General features: G+C 37.0%; 3 protein-coding genes across 4 annotated transcripts in view; 2 read left to right on the forward strand and 1 right to left on the reverse strand.

Moving 5' to 3' along the window:
* Positions 1-1,475: 1,475 nt before the first annotated feature.
* LOC119500611 (amyloid protein A-like) lies at positions 1,476-2,778 on the reverse strand. The gene is made up of 4 exons (XM_037790435.1): positions 2,634-2,778; positions 2,432-2,531; positions 2,150-2,288; positions 1,476-1,652 (listed from the first exon to the last, which is right to left on the reverse strand). Exons 2-4 carry the CDS (start codon positions 2,517-2,519, stop codon positions 1,514-1,516), a joined length of 366 nt encoding a protein of 121 aa, XP_037646363.1. The 5' UTR covers positions 2,520-2,531; positions 2,634-2,778; the 3' UTR covers positions 1,476-1,513.
* A 3,506-nt stretch (positions 2,779-6,284) lies between these two features.
* LOC119500783 (amyloid protein A-like) lies at positions 6,285-7,631 on the forward strand. Its single transcript, XM_037790700.1, has 4 exons — positions 6,285-6,437; positions 6,553-6,652; positions 6,796-6,934; positions 7,450-7,631. The coding sequence occupies exons 2-4, from the start codon at positions 6,565-6,567 to the stop codon at positions 7,586-7,588; spliced, it is 366 nt and encodes a 121-aa protein (XP_037646628.1). The 5' UTR covers positions 6,285-6,437; positions 6,553-6,564; the 3' UTR covers positions 7,589-7,631.
* Positions 7,632-16,594: 8,963 nt separating this feature from the next.
* Positions 16,595-19,802, forward strand: part of syt7b (synaptotagmin VIIb) — a 123,289-nt gene continuing 120,081 nt past the window's right edge. The window contains exon 1 of one of the 2 annotated variants that reach the window (XM_037748470.1): positions 16,595-17,010. In XM_037748470.1, coding sequence (XP_037604398.1) covers positions 16,977-17,010 — 34 coding nt within the window. In that variant the 5' untranslated portion in view covers positions 16,595-16,976. The remainder of the gene's footprint in view (positions 17,011-19,802) is intronic. The other variant, XM_037748477.1, reaches the window with a different exon arrangement.

Consider the following 19,802-nt stretch of genomic DNA (forward strand, 5'->3'; position numbering starts at 1 on the left):
TCTGAATATGTCTTTATAGTAACACGTTTTTTAAAATGGTCTGTAGGAATTTTCTAACGATCAATTCAAACAAAGCTAAAGAAAAACATATATTCTCACACCTCTAGTGTTATCTATGCAGCAGGCTTTGAGATATCCAGCTCACATTTCTCTGTTCACAATAGAGGTGAATGGAAGATCATTTGTGGTGCTCAAAGTGCTGAAATATTGCACTTTAAAATGCAATGTGATAAAGCGATGTGTCTTACCAGGAAAAAACAAAGTTAACACGCTCTGTACTCTGAGTATTGTGGATTATCCAGCGTAACCTGTTTCTGGAAAGACGTGTCACTGTTTTGTTTCATTTTTGCGGTTCATTGTAATCAAATTCCTTATCTCTCTTAGTATCAGCCACAAGGGAGCCTCGGGCTTTATTGTGTCATTCATGCTGACGTGAAATATGAATACAAGTAAACTTATAATTTAAGTCACAAGGAAGATTCCCTCTAAAGCTGCTCAGATGTCAGTGACAGCAGGACAGCACTGCCACTGAGTGGCCATGTCTGAACATTACAGCTGAATGAAGCACAGAGCACCGTCACAGATGGACAGGGATGAAATCTGACACATTAAATCCACAAGTGCATCAGAGAACCAGACATAATCCCTTGAAAGGCTACATTATTTCACCAACAAAGAATCAGTTCTAGCTTTACATTTTCAATCAATATCAATCAAGTCAAGAATGCTAAAATATATAGAGGAGGAATATTAATTTGAATATGTTAGCTTTTTCATTGCAGAAAGGTTAAAACTACAAAAAAATAGAATGGCAGTCAATTGTATTAGTGATACACAGTCCACCATCTGACAACATAGTGAGAACATTATGTGCATGTCTATAAACAGAGGTTTGCTTATGAAATTTAAAGTTATTATAGTTTCCATGTTCTTATCATTGAATTATTATGTTGTTTTCTGTCCAGTGTTGTCACTACTGCATTATGTTTGTTCAATCATCTATTCAGTAAGGGTTTTATCTGGGAGATGGAGCAATGAAGAACTGATATTGGAGTCATTATATTGGACTTAATATATTAAAATAAAGCTGATATTGGGACTTATACTATTACTATATTAATGAACATATTTAGCTCTTATTGCACCTCAGGGGGATCTCTCCGTGAACTGCCTCTACAAACATTTAACCGAATGTGTTATATTCAGAGAATTTTATTCTTCTTGCAAGTTTGGGCGAAGTCAGAAACTGTTTCTGATGTGGGCAAATTAAAAAAAAAATATTTAATCAGTAATCTGAGAACACATTCATTCTTGCAGTAATGATGGCTGGTGGTTCAGAGGCATGAGATCAGAGGTGTATGGTAACAACAAACACAATAGAACAGTAAACAGGGTAAAATCACATGACGTGTGTGTTGTATAAAACACTGTATACTGTAGCTGTATTGTCAATAACTCCAACACTAGACATTTCTTTCATTAGTTTTATTATTGATGTTCGATGGCTTTCATACTAATATTGAGCAGGAAGTCCCGCTGGCCTGTAGACGTTGGGATCTCCTCCGTTGCGCCCATGCTCATTTGCCCTCTGATCAGCAGCAGAGTCCTCTGCACCATGACCCGTTCTCTCCTGTATCCACTCTCTGCCGTTACTAAAATGACAAAATTGACAAAGAATATCAGCAGGAGCAGATGACAAAACAAGTAGGTTTCAAAACCTTCTTACAAAGTGCTGTAAAAGACCCAAGACCAAAGACAGTGTTAAAGGATAATGAACTAAGATGTCTGGACCCAATAACGATCAGCAAATGTAGGCTATCTATACATCAGGGAGGTTTTGAGATGGAGCCTTGGTACGCCTGCAGATTGATTGATCAGGTGATATTATTGTGACCAAATGATACATAGATCTGATTGCAATCTGCATAGAAATGACAGCAGATAATGCCTTTGAATTATGTGAGCTGGTAGCATATACTGTAAATGGAAAATAAGAAAGGGCCGGAAAATGATCCCTGAGGTACTCCACAATTACCAATAGTAAAACAAACAAAGAGATAAGAATGCTCTTAGATCCATCTGCAGCTTTATTAACAAGAGTAAGAAAGAAGAAGGAAAAAACTAATATGCAACATCCAATGCTCCTCACCTGATGACCTCAGCGGCCCATCTGCCCCCTGCTCCTCTCTGGGCAGCATCAGCGTTTCCTCTGGCATGAAAGTATTTGTCTGAGTCTTTCCAGTTGGCGTCCCTCATATCTCCATATGCTCGCCACATATCACGAGCTCCTGATCAGGAAAGCAGACAGTTTAATAAAATAAATGAGAGAATTTGGAAAAAAACACATGTAATTGTCATTTAGAAATCCTGGATATGTGGCATGTATATTTATACACATTGTTCTTGTGGAGACGTTGAAAAGGTTTCTAACCGTTAAAGGCTTCACCGGGGAAGTTGTACCACTGGGCGTTGGTTTCCACAATTAGAATCACAACAATTCCTGCCAGAAGCAACTTCATGGTTATGGATGCCTAAAAGGAAAACAACAACAGCAACAAAATTACTTATAGTTCAACAATAAAAAAACACAATTTTATATGTACTTTTATATTGTTCAGGTCTTTCAGTCTTACTTTACAGTTCCTGCAGAGTTTAGAGTAAGTCTTGATAGATTGTAGAGTATCTCTTCAGTGAGGACTCTACTGATCTGACTCTGACTTATATTCTGCTCGCTGGGTTGTTGGATTCATCAATGATGGAAATTCCCGTCCATTTGAGGGTCGGTTAGAGATCAGAAATGTCAGACAAACACATTGAGGATATTCCCTCGTTGTGCAACTGCACATATCAACAAAGGCAGGGACAACATCAAGCTTTATATAAACAAAACGGTGGAAGAGATTTTTGCTGCATGTCATGAAAAATTATAAAATCAATATGCCACAATAGCTCTTATTATATTTGTCTTATATTTTGATTTATTTTCCCTTTATGTTGTCTTTATTAATAAAGAACACTTGTGAGTTTTCAAGAAAATAGCTAAAAAAATATATAATCAGTGTTGTTGCTGTTGTTGCCATTACTGCAGTATTTGCTTTAGCTGCTGTTGTGTATGCATGATTTCTATTAAACAACTCTCCAGCAGTAATATCTCTGGAGTACTACAAACTAAACAGACTTTGTTATTGTCAAAGGAGCTGTTTATTTTTTTTGTTTTTTGTCAGACTTCAGATTTTCACACATCATGTCCAGATTAATGTTTCTCTTTGGGCTCACCTTCTCAATACATGGCGTTGGTTAATTTGTCACTTTTCATTAGCCTTGTGCGAGAGCTTCATTATCCTGTCACACTTTTAAACCTTTTATTAAAATAGTAAAGGTAAGAAAGGATATGTTGACATAAATTATATTGTACATTTGTTTTATGAAAATAAGTGTTTTAGCACATAATTACAGTCAATAATATCATGATAAGATGGGATTTCTTTTTGCTGTGTACTGATGATTTGTGCTGTGCTGTACCTCCGCAGCAGTAGATGGCAGCAGTAAGCTGGTGCTGATGGACCTGAATACACTCACAGGTCCTGGAAAGAAGAGCTGGTTCAGCTGCAGCCAAAAGGAGGAGAATAATACAATATATAGAAAAACAAAATCAATCAGCAGTACAGATTTTTGCCGTGATGTTGTTCAGATGGTTATATAGTAATGTTAGCACTGAGAGATATGATGTTTTGGGATTGTATATTTACATTATTTCTTACACAGAACAGAATCAGACACAGGGCCTTAATTTCAACATATTTAATAATTTGTGTTATTATACAGAAAATCTATTTTCAGGAGCTCTCAAGAGGGCTTAATGCAAACAATTTATTATTTATGGATATCAAGCTTGTTACACATCATAAGCTCCTCATCAAAAAGTGATTGCCGTTTCATTTGATCATCATTTATAACTAAAATCCATTAACAGCCAATGCAAGAAACCTTAACTATCATAACACTTTTGTCTGACGTTTTCATATAAAGTATATGTCAAGGTTAATTTATTTATTTTTTTGTTCACGGCTGCTAAAGCCTAAGGACTAAATTACAGTCTGACATCTCCTGTTTGAGAAAAAGGCCAATATTGTGTCACAACTAAGATAAGGCTCCAGAGAAGTTTGTGTTGTGGCCAAAGAGCGGGTTTTCCACAGAGCAAATGATCCTCTATACAGTAAGAACAGCTTAAGCAAACAGGCTCTGATAACATGCCGTGTTCTTGCTTTTTGTTTCAATAAACTTCCCTCTATTTTGTAACAGCTTTGTTTACATTTCAGCAGCGTTGGCGATAACAAATCATCTCTCAGGAAATACTGAATACAACATTCGATTAAAATAATAAAAAAAAAAATGTGGATTTGTAATTATCAAGATTTTCCTGAGTTCAGGAACATCTGAACCCATGAGGTTGCCATGAGTTTTCCTGACTCTAGTTATCAATACCCAGTAAATATATTGTTTTCTTGACAGTGGTTCATGTTTTTTTGAGTATAAATGATGATTAAACAAAATGGCAATCACTTTTTGAGGAGGAGCTCATGATATGTAACAAGCACAATATCCATAAATAATAATTTGTTTTAAGCCTTCTTGAGAGCTCCTGAAAATACAGCTGCTGTATAACAAAACATATTTTATATTGATGAATTCACACACCAATGAATTATCTCCATATTTAAACATAAAGTGTTTATTTTTGGCATTTTCAAGCCTTTATTGATAAGACAGTGGATAGTCTAGAAAGTCACACAAGGGGGTGACATGCTGGAATGGCCACAGGTCAGATTTGAACCTGGGCCGCCGCGGTTAGGACTCAGACTTGTTAAATGGGTGGCCACTCTACCAACTGAGCTATTGGTCCATGCTAACATTATTATATTATTATATGAACAACATCACAGCAAAAATGTGTCTAGTTTCTAAAGTTTCTAAGGTGTTACTGTTGATTGATTTTGTTTTTCTTAGTGCTGTCAAAGTTCCTTTTAATGCCACTAATTTCTTTAACGCATTAACGCAACTTGCAATTTGTAGGTTGTGCAGTTTTAAAGCTAGCATTTCGAGAAGGAGGCTAAATAATATTCCAAACTTAAGCTAAATTTTGGCAAGGAAAAACTGTCATGGCCATTTTCAAAGGGGTCCCTTGACCTCTGACCTCAAGATATGTGAATGAAAATGGGTTCTATGGGTACCCACGAGTCTCCCCTTTACAGACATGCCCACTTTATGATAATCACATGCAGTTTGGGGCAAGTCATAGTCAAGTCAGCACACTGACACACTGACAGCTGTTGTTGCCTGGTGGGCTGCAGTTTGCCATGTTATTATTTGAGCATATATTTTTTATGCTAAATGCAGTACCTGTGAGGGTTTCTGGACAATATTTGTCATTGTTTTGTGTTGGTAAATGATTTAAAATAATAAATATATACATACATTTGCATAAAGCAGCATATTTGCCCACTCCCATGTTGATAACAGTATTAAATACTTTACAAATCTCCCTTTAAGGTACATTTTGAACAGATAAAAAAAATGTGTGATTATTTGCAATTAATCGTGATTAACTATTTTAATTGATTGACAGCCCTAGTTTTTCTGTATATTGTATTATTCTCCTCCTTTTGGCTGCAGCTGAACCAGCTCTTCTTTCCAGGACCTGTGAGTGTATTCAGGTCCATCAGCACCAGCTTACTGCTGCCATCTACTGCTGCGGAGGTACAGCACAGCACAAATCATCAGTACACAGCAAAAAGAAATCCCATCTTATCATGATATTATTGTCTGTAATTATGTGCTAAAACACTTATTTACACTTACAAAAAATACTCTGGAGCTCCTTTGACAATAACAAAGTCTGTGTAGTTTGTAGTACTCCAGAGATATTACTGCTGGAGAGTTGTTTAATAGAAATCATGCATACACAACAGCAGCTAAAGCAAATACTGCAGTAATGGCAACAACAGCAACAACACTGATTATATATTTTTAGCAATTTTCTTGAAAACTCACAAGTGTTCTTTATTAACAAAGACAACATAAAGGGAAAATAAAACAGAATATAAGACAAATATAATAAGAGCTATTGTGGCATATTGATTTTATAACTTTTCATGACATGCAGTAAAAATCTCTTCCACCTTTTTGTTTATATAAAGCTTGATGTTGTCCCTGCCTTTGTTGATATGTTCAGTTGCACAACGAGGGAATATCCTCAATGTGTTTGTCTGACATTTCTGATCTCTAACCGACCCTCAAATGGACGGGAATTTCCATCATTGATGAATCCAACAACCCAGCGAGCAGAATATAAGTCAGAGTCAGATCAGTAGAGTCCTCACTGAAGAGATACTCTACAATCTATCAAGACTTACTCTAAACTCTGCAGGAACTGTAAAGTAAGTCTGAAAGACCTGAACAATATAAAAGTACATATAAAATTGTGTTTTTTTTATTGTTGAAATATAAGTAATTTTGTTGTTGTTGTTGTTGTTGTTGTTGTTTTCCTTTTAGGCATCCATAACCATGAAGTTGCTTCTGGCAGGAATTGTTGTGATTCTAATTGTGGAAACCAACGCCCAGTGGTACAACTTCCCCGGTGAAGCCTTTAACGGTTAGAAACCTTTTCAACGTCTCCACAAGAACAATGTGTATAATTATACATGCCACATATCCAGGATTTCTAAATGACAATTACATGTGTTTTTTTCTGAATTCTCTCATTTACTTTATTAAACTGTCTGCTTTCCTGATCAGGAGCTCGTGATATGGGGCGAGCATACAATGATATGAGGGACGCCAACTGGAAAGACTCAGACAAATACTTTCATGCCAGAGGAAACGCTGATGCTGCCCAGAGAGGAGCAGGGGGCAGATGGGCCGCTGAGGTCATCAGGTGAGGAGCATTATCTGCTTTTACATTGTTGGATGTTGCATATTAATTTGTTCCTTCTTCTTTCTTACTCTTGTTAATAAAGCTGCAGATGGATCGAAGAGCATTCTTATCTCTTTGTTTGTTTTACTATTGGTAAATGTGGAGTACCTCAGGGATCATTTTCCGGCCCTTTCTTATTTTCCATTTACAGTATATGCTACCAGCTCACATAATTCAAAGGCATTATCTGCTGTCATTTCTATGCAGATTGCAATCAGATCTATGTATCATTTGGTCACAATAATATCACCTGATCAATCAATCTGCAGGCGTACCAAGGCTCCATCTCAAAACCTCCCTGATGTATAGATAGCCTACATTTGCTGATCATTATTGGGTCCAGACATCTTAGTTCATTATCCTTTAACACTGTCTTTGGTCTTGGGTCTTTTACAGCACTTTGTAAGAAGGTTTTGAAACCTACTTGTTTTGTCATCTGCTCCTGCTGATATGCTTTGTCTATTTTGTCATTTCAGTAACGGCAGAGAATGGATACAGGAGAGAACGGGTCATGGTGCAGAGGACTCTGCTGCTGATCAGAGGGCAAATGAGCATGGGCGCAACGGAGGAGATCCCAACGTCTACAGGCCAGCGGGACTTCCTACTAGATATTAGTATGAAAGCCATCGAACATCAATAATAAAACTAATGAAAGAAATGTCTAGTGTTGGAGTTATTGACAATACAGCTACAGTATACAGTGTTTTATACAACACACACGTCATGTGATTTTACCCTGTTTACTGTTCTATTGTGTTTGTTGTTACCCTACACCTCTGATCTCATGCCTCTGAACCACCAGCCATCATTACTGCAAGAATGAATGTGTTCTCAGATTACTGATTAAATACATTTTCTTTTAATTTGCCCACATCAGAAACAGTTTCTGACTTCGCCCAAACTTGCAAGAAGAATCAAATTCTCTGAATATAACACATTAGGTTGAATGTTTGTAGAGGCAGTTCACGGAGAGATCCCCCTGAGGTGCAATAAGAGCTAAATATGTTCATTAATATAGTAATAGTATAAGTCCAATATCAGCTTTATTTTAATATATTGAGTCCTTTATAATGACTCCAAATATCACTTCTTCATTGCTCCATCTCCCAGATAAAACCCTTACTGAATAGATGATTGAACAAACATAATGCAGTAGTGACAACAGGATTTGACACTGGACAGTAATAAACAACATCATAATTCAATGATAAGAACATGGAAACTATAATAACTTTACATTTTTTAAAGCAAACCTCTGTTTATAGACATGCACATAATGTTCTCACTATGTTGTCAGATGGTGGACTGTGTATCACTAATAACACTGACTGCAATTCTATTTTTTTTGTAGTTTTAACCTTTCTGCAATGAAAAAGCTAACATATTCAAATTAATATTCCTCCTCTATATATTTTAACATTCTCGACTTGATGTCCAGATCATAAAATTACTATTTATGTTTTTTTTAATTTAATTTAGACACTTTGTCAGACCCCTCGGCATCACTTTTTGGTCGCATGTAAACAACGTTCTTAATGTTGTGAATTAAGCAAAAACACTTGTTTAGGATTAGGCAGCAAAACCACAAAAATCAACATGATTGGGCTTAAAATAACTGACTGTTTACAGTGATAATGTGACATGATATTGTGAACAGGGATACGAACGAACAGTTGATTGTAAAGTAAAAGTGAAACTTAACGCATGGGACATGAATAACAGTCTCCCAGATAAAAACCCTGTGTTTGTAGCACTCATCCACCTTCCACCCTTCCCCTCTGTGTGTCTCTTTTGCTCTTTAAACTACATCACCACAGCTCTTTCTCTCAGCGTTTACTGTTATGGTGAATCGGTTTAAATTGTAGTTAATGGAAAGACTGGTGTGTCTCCTACCGCCGCGAAAGGGTGCCTTGTGCGGCAGTATCGAACGCCGACGGCTGTATCAAAACGTCAGTATTTGACGCCCCGGGTATGAGAACGAGCTGGTTATTCTGCCACTCTTCTTTTATTTTATGTAATAATTGAAAGCTTCAAGTCATCTTTTAAAACATAAAATATTTTGGGGGAAAAAAAATTATACTTTTTGTCTTGAAAACTTAATTATGATCCTGAAAAACAAATTTTGTCGAGCCCAAGGACATTGTGTAAGAAGGAACAAATATTTAGAGAAAGACCACATACTACATACAAGATATCATCTCATTGAATGATATTATCATTATACCGTTGTTCTATAGACGAGTCAGTGGCATGTTTCGTTTAGCAACTCTGAATAAACAAGTGATGTGCACAGCGTACATTAATATCCATGATGACCGTTCACTAACCCAGTGAAACTGCAGCTTGATTGGCAGCAGTGACCTGTCTGTACTCTCTAAGCCTCTTATCACACCCTCGCTGAAGCTGGTCTTTGTGCAGCTGTGATGTTGAACCAGCTCCCCGAGCTTTTAAACGTTGGTTTTCTTTTCATCAGAGAACAATCTCGTCTGACAGTTTCCGCTCGATGGTTTAAAAACCTCTGCATTTGCATGATTTTTCTTTCCCACAGTTTTCCCCCCAAACACAAACCATTTTGGTGACCTGGATTTAATGAACACTTAATGTTAGAGAGGAGATTTTAAACGTTGGTAAGATATATATACTACCATACTTTAGGTAATTAGTATTGTAAAGCACAGCTCTACAGTGGAACAGTGGACATCAGCGTCAATTTCAGATCACATATCGCATATATCATACATACATACGCATTTTGTTTTGTGAAACATGACAGACTCCAAAAAGACTTGTTAAATAGCTGTCAATGACTCACAGCAACACAGTACAAAGCACTAAACACTTCACTGAAAGGGTTGCATTTCCCTGAACCAGAATTATCATTTAGCTAATTCACATTCTTCATCAATAGAAGAATGGAAATCTGTCTTCTATTGTTGTGCTGATTGTGTTTAATTGAAAATCATGCTCGTATATTTTATCACCGCAAGTTCCCTGTACAATGTGTCAACTGACAAATCTTGTCTTCATCATCCATCAGGAGAAGCAACAGAAATAGATCCTTTCTCTTTTGGAGACATTGGATTGCACTTTATTGTCAGATTTCTATGAAAAAACATGACATAAGAAACAGCTTGCAATCCTAAAATTACCGAGGAGGAGAAAGGAGGAGATGTCACAGGCAACTAGATCAGTGTTTCCCTCAGTGTTTATTTCCGGGGACCCCAAAAATGACAAACCATCGCGATCCAATTCACACTAGGCCTTATCTGTTAATCGTGAGAAGAGCGAATTTGTCCATAAATGAATATTTCTGACCATTTTACCATTTCCGCATCACCTTATATATCATCTTGAATTGGTAAACCAGCCATTTTGAAGAGATATACGTTTGATAAATCACAACTTTGTTTTATGCACTCGTTATTGAAAACATTTACACATGTTAAATACTTTATAAATGAGACCAAATAAATGCATTCAGGTGGATTTAACAGGCTCTCGTGTTTTTCCTCTCATCAGCAAAACAAACAGAAGGTACTTTCATATTAGATAGGGCTGTCAAAGTTAACGCGATAATAACGCGTTACCACAAATTCGTTACCACACATTAACGCTATCAATCTTTCGAAGATCGTAGCGGGCTCAGTTTAGTTTGAAGATACTGACATCATATGAGACTATAAAACCTAATAAATCCATTTATACCAACCATGTCATACTAGCTTGTCGCAAAGTAAGCTAAATAACGCTCCAAACTTAAGCTAAATTTTGGCGAGGAAAAACTGCCATGACCATTTTCAGAGGGGTCCCTTGACCTCTGACCTCAAGATATGTGAATGAAAATGGGTTGTATGGGTACCCACGAGTCTCCCCTTTACAGACATGGCCACTTTATGATAATCACATGCAGTTTACGGAGAGTCATAGTCAAGTCTGCACACTGACACACTGACAGCTGTTGTTGCCTGTTGGGCTGCAGTTTGCCATGTTATAATTTGAGCATATTTTCTTTGCTAAATGCAGTACCTGTGAGGGTTTCTGGACAATATTTGTCATTGTTTTTTGTTGTTGATTGATTTTAAATAATAAATATACACATACATTTGCATAAAGCAAGCATATTTGACCACTCCGATGTTGATAAGAGTATTAAATACCTGAGAAATCTCTCTTTAGGGTACATTTTAACAGATAAAAATATGATATGTGATTAATTTGTGATTAATCATGAACAATCATGTGATTCAATATTTTAATCAATTGACAGCCCTAATTAGATTCAATGTTGTAAGTAGACTGCAATTATCAGAACAATACGATCATTCAGGCACCCTCATGTGGCACAAAACTGTACTGCAGATATTAATGTTAATAAAAGAATAAGGAAGAAATGCTATGCTATGAAATGAAATGCTGATCATTTGTCAGAGTTTAATCACATGCAGAAGATCCTGGAGGAAGATGTAATGACACTCTGGAAAAAACTAAATCGTTTGGACACTTTAAATGTCTTGATCGGGTCTGAAGATGGAAACGGCCGAGAATATTGTGTATCTAATCTTAACATTGATATATAAAATCACACAGTTATGCTCTCATATTTGATGGCCCACCTGTTTGTTGTCTAGTTCAAACTTTGACTTGTGCATATCTGAGGCCTATGTGCTGTAACAATAGAGCACATTATTCCCAAGGCTGCCGTGCACTCGCTCAGCTGGGTTGCTTTGATGCTTATAACAATAACAGAGTTGGCTGCAATATAATGGCTTTAAAATTACCTGGAATCTGTGAGTGCTCATGAACCTCTCTTTTATAGCTTGAAATAAAACAACATCCCACACACTGAGCAAATCTTTGTGAAGAAATTACGCAACGTCGCTTAAAAAATCCCTGGAGGATCAAAGCATGGCTCGAGTTGCGTTAATGAATGCGTTGTTATGAGCTCGGAGAAGACACTGTGACAGGCTAATAAATATTCATCACAAAGATAATGTGAGGGAAAAAAGTGAGGGTGAGGAAGAGAGCTGATGCAACGAGAAGCCTGGAAGAGGAAAAGCTGTTCGTGTCTTATGTCTGAGACACAGGGAGAGCATCATTTTTCAGGAATTAATGCGTTGTGTATGCAATAGATTAAAGAGATCCCACACCACACCTGCCATGAAGCAGAACCAGCGAGGCTATACCTGAAGACTTTACACAGATGCACAAAAATCACACAAGATGTCAGAGGTGATATCACAAGAGAAGCGACAGACAGAAATCTGAGATGTGGAACAAAGACTCAAAATAGCAGAGCACTGAACTGGTACTGAGCTATAAAGTACAATAACCCAACATCTCTCCCTGAAACAATCTTTTTGTCAGTCAGTTTACTCAGAGATAGAGACACACAAAGCATGTTTCTATGAGCTTTTCTTAATAAAAAAGTGCATGGATGATAATGCCTTATATAACACTTCCGACAGTTGTTTTTAACTGCATGTGTAGCTAGAAGAAGGTTGCTCCAATATGAATAAGATTTAAGCTTTGTGTCATATTCCAAATCTTATTTAACAAGTAATTTACAATCCAATTTAGGGAAGATAATATAAGACATGAGATAAATCAAGTCAAGTTACATCAGTTTAATTTATGTTGCCCAAAATCACAAATTTGCCTCAAAGAAGTTTACAATCTGTACCACCAATGCATTCTCATCCCAACTCGTCATATACCGACGCTTTGTCAGACCCCTCGGTGTCACTCTATTCGGTCGCAGTAAACACATACTTAATGTTGTGGAGTAAACAGCTGCTTACGTTCACGCAATAAAACCACTATAGTTAGGCTTAGGAAAAACAACATGGTTGGGCTTAAAACTACTGTTTGTACAGTGAAAATGACACTGGACGTTGTGGACACGGGACATGAACGAACAGCTGATTGTAACGTGGCGCACGGGACACAAACAGCGGTCTCCTGGATGAACACCCTGTGTTTGTTGGATCCATCCACCTCCTCTTCTTTTCGCTCTTAAAGTTACGTCAACACACTCCTGGCGCACTTTCTTTGAGTGTTAAATCTTGACGCGGATGGGTTTATAGTTAATGGAAAACGCCAACGGTTGTGTCATAGCGTTGGTATTTGACGCCCTGGGAATGAGAATTGGCTGGTACCACATGTGACACCCTCTATTCTTAGAGTCTAATAATAGATTGCTTCAGGGATTATGTATTTTTGTAGGCCAACCAGGAAGTTAACTTTGCCCTGGGTTCCCTCCACAAAAAGCCAATGGGATTTTTCCACTGGTTTTGGATTACTGCAGAATATAAACTCTGAGGCAGACACACGTTCATGATACTTAGACGTTTTGTTCAGCAAGATAATATCCACAAATGAACACCACTTTTATGATTCTTGAAGCGTGAATGCAATCGCCAGAAGTAAAAAGCTAAAGCTAAATTCTCGAGTGGGATATTTACTGTTGTATTTTATGTTGTAGAACAAAATGTTAAAATCTCTTCAGCTTGTGTTAACCACAGACTTTATTTCAGGCATCTAACTAAAAACCCATTGACTTCCAGATGAGGGAACCAGAAGTGCTAACTCATGTCCTCATTTCATTGTGATCTATAGTATTGTTATACAATAATAGTATTCTAGGGAGTTTTTACTTGTCATAACTGAGGGTCTAGGACAAGTAAAAACACCCTAGAATCTTTTAATGCAGAAACCAAGAAATAGGAATAGAAGGTGGAAGTTACACTAGATGTTGTATGGAGTAGATAGATGCAAAATAATAAGTGAAGATGGAGAAGAATTTACATCCAGCTTTATAGAAGTCCTTTTTGTGCCACTGATATATTAGGTATATTTACCACAGCGTAATTAAAAAGTGAAAAAAATGGTAAGGATGTATTTGAAAATACTTCTTTGTCACTAAATCTCCTGTTATATATTATGTGCATCATCATTCATATATTAAGCATGTTTTGTTACATAACAACATAATGACCTGCTGCCCTCTGGCAGGCGCTACAGGTCAATGAAAGCCCACACCTCAAGACTTGCGAACAGTTTCTTTCCCTGGGCCATACGGACACAGAACAAACAATAAATCTGTGCAATATTAATATTAATACACTGTAAAAAACATTTGTCTGTGCAATATCGTTGATGCAATATACACCTCAAGTGCAACTACCTTTGTTTACATTTTATTCATTACATCTACCATACCTATTTTACAAGTGCAATTACCTCTGTTTACATTACATCTATTTAAATTATTTTAAACCTCAAGTGTAACACTAACACTGTTTATATTTATTTATTACATCTGCTTAACCAATACAATAATAGATGTGGAGGAATGATGTGCCACTGATTGATGTGTAACACTAGAGACCGCCAGTGAGCCACGTGAGGCGCATGACTGGTTGAACGTGAATGGTGAGTAAATGTGCCTTATCGACTGTATATGGGCCTTTTGGCTGTAATGGCATGATGGTCATAATGACAGCACACAGACAGGCTGCTCGTGACACTGACACTAATGAAAAAAAGCTTGATAGGAGCTCAACACGTGAGCGAGAGAACAAAACGTGTATACTACAACTTCGGCAAGGTTGTGCGTAAAAAGGGCATCTCTATATGCGCAGAGATGCACGCGTGGATATCATTGATTATTGACTCCACCGGTAAACGGGTGATTGATGATGACGACTGATCGTATGGAAAAATGACATTTCTGCTCACATTACCAGCACATTTCTCAATACTTCTGCTTTCACCTGCATGCGCTCTTTTCGTGCCACAGAGCAGCTCCTATAATGAACACATTAATATAATGTCTGTCATAATGACCACTATTATCAAAGGGTGCAGCCCAGTGTTGGCCGGCCAATAGAGGGCGCTAGGGAGTCACACAAAAAAACAAACATTAGTACACTGTAAAAAAAACAAACATTTTTTTTACAGTTTTTTTTCAAGAAATTTTAAAATTGTAAAAAATTACATGTTTCATTTGTGATTTGTATGTATATGGTCTTACAGTATTTTTTGTGATCACAATCGTAATTATCTGTATTTAAGCTTTTCTTGATCATTTTTAAAGATAATTATTCAGTTGTTTAGAGGTTTATGACTCTATTTTAACAATTAATTTATGTTAGAAGAAAAGGATTTCATGGAATTCTAAAAATATTTCTTGTAAGAATACAATTTCTTTTTGCAAAACTTCTGAGTTAATGTAAATTTGGGCTTTTGCAACGTAAAATTACATGTTTCATTTGTGATTTCATATGTAAATGGTCTTAGATTTACGGTGTAGGACTATTCTAACAATAAATATATGTTAAAAGTAAAATATTTCTTGTAAAATTACAGTAATAACGGCTAATTATATAAAGATAATTACTGTTTTTATTTTTACAGTATTTTTCCGTTTTTTAACAGACATTTTCTGGCGCCCCTGCTGCCGGAACATTTTCGTTATTTTACACTTTTTTTTACAGTGTACTACTACTACTACTACTACTACTAATAATAATAATAATAGTAATAAAAATTATACAAATTGTCAATATTTGTGTTTTAAATATGGAATGCACCCAGTAATATGTGTAATTTGATTGTAATGTTATTATATTTTGCATTAATAATCTGAATCTGTAAAGTAACTAAAGTTGTCAGATAAATGTAGTGGAGTAAAAAAGTCTAATATTTCCCTCTGAGATGTAGTGTAGTAGAAGTAGAAAGTAGCAGAACATGGAAATACTCAAGTAAAGTAGAAGAACCTCAAAATTGTATTTATTTGTAATTGTTTATTTGTTTTTTAAAAGCATTATTTACTCTTCCTGTTGGAATAAAATAACTGTTAATTATTTAACTGCAAAGTAGTAATGTGTTTTTGATACCTTCACTTTTTTTTTTGCATTAAATCATACTAGGATGTTTGCTGAAATTGATTGGATGTGGCACAGCCCCACCAAGAAAAAATTACTAATCAGTGAAAATCTGGATGATAATCAGTGAAAATTCTAATAAATGATAATCTGGATGATAATCTGGAAAATAATCTGGACGATAATCAGTGAAAATCTGGATGATAATCTGGATGATAATCAGTGAAAATCCGGATGATAATCTGGATGATAATCAGTGAAAATATGGATTATAATCTGGATGATAATCAGTGAAAATCTGGATGATAATCTGGATGATAATAAATGATAATCTGGATGATAATCAGTGAAAATATGGATTATAATCTGGATGATAATCAGTGAAAATCTGGATGATAATCTGGATGATAATCTGTGATAAACTGGATGATAATCTGTGATAATCTGGATGATAATCAGTTTGAAAGCTGTATTTCATGGTCATATGGGCGTTTTTTTTGTTGTTGTTGTAAAGATGAGCGATAATGGCCAATATGAAAATAAGAGTTACACATATGAAAAATCCAATTTTATTTTTTGTTGAATTGTCATCATGAGCTGTTCATTAATGTGTCGTTTCGGAGTGAACGTGTCTCTCCGGAACCTCTGATGAGACGCTCATAAAGACTGAGGATTCCTCTCCTCCATCAGCTGAGTATAGACGACCTCCTACAGACTTACTTCACGTCACCCCGCCCGTCTCCTCCCTGAAACCTCTGCTGCTGCGACCATCCATCCATCCCTCTGAGCCACATTGGGCTGAGAGAGGAAAAGGAGACAGAGACAGACAGACAGAGAGGGAGAAAGTCAAAGAGAGAGAGAGAGAGAGAGAGAGAGAGCATCACCTAGACTACCTGCTCCATCCAGCACAACAAGAGGAGGAGAGGACGCACAAGTGCAGGCGCGTCCATGCGTGCCAGCCAGCCGAACAATAAGACAATAAGCCAAGAGGAGGACCACACAAATCCAATCATTGGAATAAGAGTTGATCTTGAGAGAACTCTCTGGAAAAAAAGAGCGCAGCTTTTGCCACCACAAGAACAGCCTAAATGAGTACATGGTAAGAAGAAGAAGAAGTCATGCATCTCAACAGAGAAGAAGATAACAGCAAAGGTGAGCAAAAAGATTTTTTTTTGAGCGACCATCGGTGGTTTTAATCCAGACTCTCTCTCTCTCTCTGTGTGTGTGTGTGTGTGTAGTTCAAAGCTCTCGCGTTGGTTTGCCAGATGCCCTTGAGTGTGTCATGTTGATGTCAAGTAATGATGCTGGGGGTCATTTCCAACAAAGCTCATGGTTAACTGCTGTGATGGTTTCTGTTATTGCCTTTCACTAAAAAAGCCTCGCATGGTTGCAGAGAGGAGGCTGTTGCATATATACACACCCAAGGTGGCAATGTGGAGACTGTCTGAGAGAGAGAGAGAGATCAGAGACACTTGGGCACTTGTTGTTTGCCCGATTCGCTCGGTTTTTTGCACGAGGTGACCTGAGCGTAAAATGCACAAGGTCATCATCCATCCTCGGTCGTATTGATGAGCAACGTGTAGCTATACGAGATGCGCGTCTGTAACTGAGATGTAACACGGATGTGTGTCCTCCGATGTGGTCGGAGAGGAGAATTAGAGAGCAGACGGTGTGTAATGACACGAACCCCTCCATCAGGAGAAGTAATGATGGAGTAAACAGCCTCGGATGCTTCTGCCAGAGTATTTTTTACTCCCCATCTTTTGAACTGAAGTCGAGGTCACTGACTAACACCTGATGCTGAAGGAGATTTGCCTCTGAATGTCTGTCGACATGACGCAGCCTGTGTCTTATTATGCAATGTTAAATAAACACCAATAGGACTTGTATTGTGTCCACCACACCCACACCCACATGGAGTAAGTTCAGCATCATTTTTTCTGCACAGTGTGACCATCAACTGCATTGTTTAACCTGTACACTTGTAGTAAATTCACCAATTTATTGCATGCAATGTTCAAAAAACTCTCCAATTCACCAATTTATTTCATGTAATGTTCAAAAAACTCTCCAACTGTAAAATAAGTGGCAAATCAGCAATGTAGTTCTGGCTAGAATCACTGTTACCTTTAGTTAAAGAACACTATACCACACTGTTAAGTGTTAGATATCCCTCTATAAACTCTCATTCTCTCACCTAACATCTGATGCTGAAGGAGATTTGCCTCTGAATGTCTGTCGACATGATGCAGCCTGTGTCTTATTATGCAATGTTAAATAAACACCAATAGGACTTGTATTGTGTCCACCACACCCACACCCACATGGAGTAAAGTTAAGCATTCATTTTCTGCACAGTGTGACCATCAACTGCATTGCTTAACCTGTACACTTGTAGTAAATTCACCAATTTATTTCATGCAATGTTCAAAAAACTCTCCAACTGTAAAATAAGTGGCAAATTAGCAGTGCAGTTCTGGCTGGAATCACTGTTACCTTTAGTTAAAGAACACTATACCACACTGTTAAGTGTTAGATATCACTCTATAAACTCTCATCTTCTCACATCTGAGCAGCATGCTGATAATGATGTAATGTTGCTGGCAAGGGAATAAAGCATTTCGTTTTTTATGTGCATCTGTCAGGCTTTATGGTCGGCTAATATCTCTGTTTTTCCCAGCTGTAAAGCATGCTGTTTAGTGAGGAGTTCCCCATGTGGTGAGCGGTGCCCTGCACGGTGGCACTCCTGCATCGTCCCTCATCCAAAATGTCTTACGACCTCCGTTGCCAGATATGGTTTCACCAGGGACAAAAAGATGAGTCACCATCTGCAACTAGAAGAGATTTTCTGATTACATGACAGGTGTGTGTGTGTGTGTGTGTGTGTGTGTGTGTGTGTGCGTGTGTCAGATAGAGAGAGAAGGAGTGTGAGCATCTGAAAATGAGAGGGAATGTGTGAGAGAGGTGTGCAAGTCAGAAAGCATTGGTGAAAAGGTGAAATATAACAGCTGTGCTGCAGGATTTTATGTGTTGAAAATATGTAAAAGTTTTCTGTAGATGCAGCTGAAGCAACTTTGATAATAAATAACATCAGTGACAACAGTATACTGCTACTAAGGATAATAATATCAACAAATAGACAGAGAAATTGATAGAGTATGTTATTAATCACAGCGGGAAATTGCAGCATTACAGCAGCCAATAATAATAATAATAATGACAACAGGAAACATCTTCTCATTAAGTTAATTCAATTAAATAAGTGTATTCATCCCCAGCAGGTTAAAAAGTATGTCTCAATGAACAAGGTAATACAGTAAATAATTAAAATGCATAATATTAAAAAGTATAAAGTGCTGATGTTGATATTTTTATGATTTACGAATATTCACATTGCCATACTCTCGTAAAACATTCACTTCAAATTAGATACATTTATTTCGTCAAGTAAATATCTTCCATCAAACTGACATGATGATGAAACAGAAACAAACAGTAATCATGGAAAACTCTGAGCCAAGAAGAAGCCAGCTGACTGTTTTGATCCATTTTTAAACTGTAAATGTGTAACTCTGTCAAACAGCTGCTCTAACAGTGTAACTTACTGTGTGAAAGACGCCTGAAGTTCTTTAAGGCTTTGGCCTGTTTTACCACTTCAACCCTCAACTGAAACAGATGGTGTTTTATGCTTAAGGACGATCTGCTGTGTCAAAACAAATCAGGGCAATAGCTTATATTAATAACCAAAAGATGTATAGTCCCTGCCGCTAGCTTTAATGCATTAGATTAGGATAGTCTAGACAATGCAGGGATATGTTTAATATATTTCAAGATGAATTTTAGGAAAGCATAAAGTGTTTGTTTGCTAAAACATTCATAATTTATGTTAAAAATAAAAGTGGCTGACTATGAAAAATATATATCTGCAGGTTCATAAAGACAAC

This window comes from Sebastes umbrosus, chromosome 2, assembly GCF_015220745.1.
Source record: "Sebastes umbrosus isolate fSebUmb1 chromosome 2, fSebUmb1.pri, whole genome shotgun sequence".
In the NCBI taxonomy this organism is placed as follows: Eukaryota; Metazoa; Chordata; class Actinopteri; order Perciformes; family Sebastidae; genus Sebastes; species Sebastes umbrosus.